Here is a 6351-nt window from a genome sequence, read left to right as displayed (position 1 = left end):
AAAAACCTTTCTCCCCCTTTGGAAAGGAAAAGGGTGCCACAAAAAAGAATATAAAAAATTACATCAAACTAAACATAATATCTCCGAAGCTCATCCACATTCCAAGATCTAGGAATGTCATTGCCGTCCAAATCCTTCAACCTGTAGGAACCAGGCCTTGACGAAGATACTACCAAAAAGGGGCCTTCCCACTTCAGCTGTAATTTGCCTACTGTTTCAGGGTTAGCTACTCTTCGAAGTACCAAGTGTCCTGGTTCAATGTTCTTCAACTTGTCTTTTCTATCACGCCATTTTATTGTTTCAGCTTGATATTTATTGATGTTTTCCACAGCTTGGAGTCTGATCCCTTCAATAGCATCTTTTTCTACGGAGCAATCAGCTTCGTGTTCGCCCTCTGCCGAAGCTACTGTCCTTATTGATCCTGTTTTAGCCTCTTCTGGGGTTATTGCTTCGTCACCAAACAATAGTTTAAAGGGTGTAAAGCCTGTTGATCTTGAGATGGTTGTGTTATGACTCCACACCACTTTGATTAACTCGTCTGGCCACTTTCCCCTCGGCTGATTGAAGATTGACTTCATTATTCCTGTCATTATGATCCCATTGGATCTTTCAACAAGTCCGTTTGATTCTGGGTGTCGGACTGATGCAAAATGGATCTTCGTGCCGATTTGATTACAAAATTCTCTGAAGGCTTCAGAATCAAACTGTGTCCCATTATCCACAGTGATAGCCTTCGGCACTCCGAAACGACAAACAATGTTTTGCCAGAAAAACTTTTGAATAGTAAACGAAGTTATTGTGGCTAAGGGCTTCGCCTCAATCCATTTGGAAAAATATTCCACTGCCACCACCACGTATCTTAAGTTCCCCTGTGCTGGTGGTAATGGACCTAGCAAATCCATACCCCACCTTTGCAACGGCCAAGTGGGTTGTATTAACTGAGTTAAAGACGAAGGTTGTTTTTGATCTCTTGCGCATTTCTAACAACCTTCGCACTTTTGGACTAAATCCGCTGCATCCGAAGCTGCCTTTGGCCAATAAAATCCTTGGCGAAAAACCTTTCCAAGCAAAGGCCTAGGTCCAATGTGAGATCCACACAGACCTGCATGTATGTCCTTCATTAATTCTATACCTTCGGATCTGGATAAGCACTTGAGCAATGGGGAACAGACCCCACGCTTATATAGCTCCCCTTCTATTATGACATATGGTCGAGCTCTTGCTTCTATTCTTCTGTTATAAGCTTCGTCGTCTGAAAGAAAATTACCCTGAAGGAAAGAGATAATTTCAGTTCTCCAATCTTCACTATAAATAGGGGATATGTTGAGGATTGCTCTTTCAAGAAGCTCGACCGAAGGTGCTTTTATTGTTTCAAAAAATACTTCCGAAGGTATAGGAAGCCCCTGGGCTGCTGACTTAGCCAATAGATCAGCGTATTCATTTTCTCCACGAGGAATATTTTTGACAGAGAAACCTTCGAAGGAAGCCTCAATCCTTCGGACTGTATCTAGATACCTTTCAAGCTTCGGGTCTCTTGCTTTGTAACTTTTATCAATATGACCAGAAATAACTTGAGAATCAGTTTTAAGAATGGCCCTTCTGATTCCCGTTGCCTTTAGTTTCCGAAGACCCAAAAGCAGAGCTTCATACTCGGCGATGTTATTTGTGCAACTAAAATCAAGTCTTGTCGCATAACAAGTTTTAACTTTGGAAGGTGAGACCAACACAGCAGCCGCTCCTGCTCCGAAGGTTCCCCAAGACCCATCGCAAAACACTGTCCATGCTTCGGCGTCTTTATTTGTTTCTTCCTCCTGAGCCCCTGGCGTCCAATCAGCAATGAAGTCTGCTAACGCCTGGGACTGAATCGAAGATCTATGAACATAATCAATACAAAATTCATTGAGCTCTGCAGCCCATTTTCCAATCCTTCCAGTAGCTTCTCGGTTCCTCATAATATCCTTCAGAGGTTGTGAAGAAGGAACAACTATGTTGTAAGCTTGAAAATAGTGCCGAAGCTTCCTGGAGGCCATAAAGACAGCATACAGTACCTTCTCCAACTCTGTATAATTTTTCTTTGATAAACTAAGAACCTCGGATACAAAATATATTGGGGCCTGCCTCTTAACTTGGCCTTCAAGCTTCTCTTGAACAAGTGCTGCACTTACCGCTGAGTGCGAAGCTGCCACATATAATAACAAAGGAGCCCCTGGCGTAGGTGGAGTTAGTGTTGTTAGATCTATCAAATACTGTTTCAGCTCTTCAAAGGCCTTCTGCTGGATTGGTCCCCATTGAAAGACTTCAGCTGACTTCAGCACTTCGAAGAATGGTAAGTTTCTCTCTGCTGATCTGGATATAAATCTATTGAGAGATGCCAGCCTTCCTGTCAATCTTTGAGCCCCCTTTTTTGTACTTGGTGGCTCCATTCGAAGTATAGCTTCGATTTTACTTGGGTTGGCCTCAATTCCCTTTGTTGAAACTAAGCAACCGAGAAATTTCCCCTTCTTTACTCCGAAGACACATTTTTCTGGATTCAGCTTTAGACCAGCCTGTCTAAAATTAGCGAAGGTCTCCTGTAAATCAGCAATGTGGTTATCCTGCTTCGTGCTTTTTACAATGATATCATCAACATAAGTTAGTACATTCCTGCCTATCTGAGAATGGAGAACCTTTGCTGTCATCCTGCTGAAACTTCCTCCAGCATTTTTAAGCCCCTCAGGCATCCGAAGGTAGCAATATGTCCCACTAGGGGTTATGAAGCTAGTTTTTGGTTCATCTTCCTTCTTCATCCATATTTGATGATAGCCTGAATAGCAATCCAGCAAACTCATGAGCTCTGATGAAGCTGCTGCATCAACTAAGGAATCTATCCTTGGCAATGGAAACTCGTCCTTCGGACAGGCTTTATTAAGGTCAGTAAAATCGATACACATTCTCCATTTACCATTAGCCTTCTTCACCATAACAGTGTTAGCCAACCATTATGGATATTTTACCTCTCTAATAACTCCGGCACTGAGGAGTCTTTTCACTTCATTCCGAGCACCTTCGACCTTGTCATCAGACATCTTCCGAAGCCTCTGCTTCCTGGGTCTGAAGGATGGATCAACATTGAGCGAGTGCTCAATAACATCCCTGTTAACTCCGCAAAGATCATTAGCTGACTAAGCAAAAACATCTTTATTGTTGAACAAAAACCTTATCAATGTTTTCTCCTGCTCTTCGGACAATTGAGATCCCAATAGCACCTTCTGCTCTGCTATATCCTCACATAAGAGCATGGGTTTCGGCTGGTCAGCCGAAGCAGCTTTTTCCCTTCTGAACTTGTATTGCTCACAAGCTTCAGTTCCATCTATATTATGGATTGCTTTTGAGTCTGTCCAATTTCCTTCGGCCCTTCTGGCAGCTTCTTGACTTCCATGAATAGCAATGGGCCCTTGGTCCGAAGGTATCTTCATGCAAAGATAAGATGGATGCAGAATTGCTTCGAAGGCATTAAGAGTACCACGACCAATGATTGCATTGTAAGGGTATTCCATGTCAACGATATCAAACATAACTTGTTCAGTCCTTGTGTTGTTGATGAATCCGAAGGCCACTGACATTGAGGTTTTACCGAGTGCTACAATCTGCCTTCCTCCGAAGCCGCAGAGGGGATGTGTGGCATCAAGAATTTTATCTTCGGGCTCTTGCATCTGTCTGAAGGCCTTAGCAAATATGATATCAGCTGCACTTCCTGTATCAACCAAAACATTGTGGACCAGAAATCCTTTGATAACACAAGAGATAACCATAGCATCATTGTGTGGGTAATCCTTGAGTTGAAGGTCCTCTTGGGAAAAGGTAATAGGAATGTGAGACCATCTTGACTTGATGAAGGGTCCTTGCACCCCGACATGTTGTACCCTTCTCTGTGCTTCCTTCTTCTGTTTCTTGTTGGCTGGTTCTGAACATGAACCGCCCGTTATCGGGAGTACCAGCTTCAGAACCGAAGCAGCTCCAGCTTGAATATTGAACGAAGCCATCAGCTCAGAAAAGTGGAAGTGAGTTCACCGGAGGTGGGCGCCAATGTTGGGGACTCGTTCTCAACTGCTATGAATTAAGAACAAGGCAACATAAAATGTTAAATGTTAATGCCCTTCGTCCGCTGAAGCATTATTCCTTTAAGGATTAACGAACTTCGGACGAAGGTTGAAGACGATGCAATTACGAAGGTTAAATCTTCGTAATTGAACTCCAATAGATTATATAAAATAATACGAAATATGAAGCATCAAAGGTAAATAAATTATAAATGAACAACATTACTTTCATATTGTATCAACTTAATGTATTCAAATATTAGATACATTTATACCTCTGCCTTGACAAAGATTAATTCCCGAGTGATGCGATTGCAATTACAGGAATGCGTGAACAGTAAAGGAATATTGTTCACTATTTATAGGCACAGGACACAGCCTGTGAGGAATTACAATCATGCCCCTCATAAAAGTTTACAACAACGACTCAAACACTTATGGACTAAAAGGTCATTCTACTTTTAAGTCGGTTTGTAATTCTGAAGCTTCATGAACAGCAACCTTCGGTCATCACGTGCAGACAGCTTCAGCCGAAGCTGTTTCTTCCTGCAGGACCTTCGGCGACGAAGCATGGTCCCAACACTGTTGTATGCCTGTAATAAGAACAAATCATATTCATTCAGAATACATGAGCCAGCTAGCTAGCTAGCAAGTACATGTTCATTTGACTGGAAGTATACATGACACATTAACGTAAAGCCTACAGTGTACTGAGGTCCATCTTGGCTCTAGGAAGCCTTTTTTTGTTTTGTTTTTGTTGAATCTGTTTTTTCCCTTTAATGTAGTACTATAAAAAAACCTAATTTATCATGACTATTGCCCACGCGATCGATACAATTAAGGCTACGAATAATTTAATGAAATATTATGACTTTAATTTGGATCACAGGCACCGACGGTCGTCTGGCTGTGTTGGTGACTCTCATGAGAGTCAGGAGGGTGCCGAGGTGCCAACGTAGCCGAAGCCGACGATAAAGGCCGTCGCTGATTGCAGGAGCAGGTACATGTAGTAGTGGTCGCGGCCGAAGAAGACAATGTCGTAGACAACACAATAGAGCAAGCACGCCCCCATCGCGAGCTCCAGCACATGCATCTCCCGTCTCGTGCTGCAGCACCTGCTCCGGACTAGCTGCTGTTTCTTCTTCTTCGCGACTACAGCTGCAGCTGCCTTGCTACTGCCGAGCTTGTCGGTGACCACCCACTCGTTGGCGCGGCTGGCCTCCAGCAGGCCGATGACGGCGGCCTTGGAGCGGTGCATGGACATGACGTTCTCGAAGAGGATCCAGAAGATGAGCAGGTGGCAGGACCTGGGCGTGCAGGCGGCGTTGAGCAGCGTGATGAGCGCCGGCACGTACATGGCCACGTACTTGGGCAGGCGCACGTCTCCCTGCACCAGCACGCAGGCCGAGATGACGACGCAGTAGAAGGGGAAGGTGACGAGATGCGCCACCACCTTCCTGACGAAGAAGAAGGCGTAGAGGAGGAGGAACTTCTTCCCCAGCGACACCTGTCCCTCGTTGAACATGGGGATCTAGACAAGGACCATGGGGCAGCAGCGGCCGGTGTCGGCCTCCAGGTCGTCGTCGTCGTCCAGCACGCGCTGCCCGTCACCGGCGACACAGCGGCGCCGGCGCCGGCGCAGCCAGAGCCCCGTGACCACGGCCGCCATGTACAGGCGCTCGAGGAAGAACATTAGCGACATGGCGGCGCAGATGTACACGGCCAGCTGCAGCGCCGGAACCACCACGGACCACCGCACCGCCTGTTAGGCCGCGCGCACGAACGACAGCGGCGTCGTCGCACCTAGCCCGCCGCCGAGCCTCCCCATGGCCTGCCCTTAGCTACACAGGCAGCTGCTCCTCCTGCTTGCGCTCGCCGATTAATAACCAACAAGAACGGTCGTCGGCGGCGGCGGCACGTGTAGGCCCGCAACGGCAACAGGCATGGATCCGGCCGGCCTGGTCCGGTCGCAGGGGTCGTATAGTACGGTGCAAGTACGCACGTGTACTGTGGACTGACGAAGAGGGTCGATCTCTGTGTGTGTATTTATACACAAATCCATCCTGGATTCTTCTACGACGATATACGATCAATTAATTTTGACATGTACATCAGTACAGTGCAGTACAGTGTAGTATGCTGTTATATACATCATCTGCCTTCTCCGGCCCCGAGCCAGCTAGCGATCGACTAGCGCTAGTAGTGTGCTGGGACTGGGAGTGGGACGACGCCGGCCGCTTCGATCCATGCATCGATCTGTGCTGTCACCGCT

At 46.2% G+C, this 6351-nt stretch overlaps 1 protein-coding gene across 1 annotated transcript; it reads right to left on the bottom strand.

Moving 5' to 3' along the window:
* Nucleotides 1-4785: 4785 nt before the first annotated feature.
* Nucleotides 4786-5604, bottom strand: LOC103652523 (glucomannan 4-beta-mannosyltransferase 1). Its single transcript, XM_008678084.2, has one exon. The coding sequence runs from the start codon at nucleotides 5602-5604 to the stop codon at nucleotides 5011-5013; it is 594 nt and encodes a 197-aa protein (XP_008676306.1). The 3' UTR covers nucleotides 4786-5010.
* Between the last annotated feature and the right edge of the window lie 747 nt (nucleotides 5605-6351).

This window comes from Zea mays, chromosome 3 (genome assembly GCF_902167145.1).
Source record: "Zea mays cultivar B73 chromosome 3, Zm-B73-REFERENCE-NAM-5.0, whole genome shotgun sequence".
Classification (NCBI taxonomy): Eukaryota; Viridiplantae; Streptophyta; class Magnoliopsida; order Poales; family Poaceae; genus Zea; species Zea mays.
This window is presented reverse-complemented; position numbering and strand designations above follow the sequence as displayed.

Excerpts from the sequence above, each read along its gene's own strand:
- LOC103652523 (XM_008678084.2), bottom strand. The coding sequence starts at position 5,604 with ATGTTCAACGAGGGACAGGTGTCGCTGGGGAAGAAGTTCCTCCTCCTC.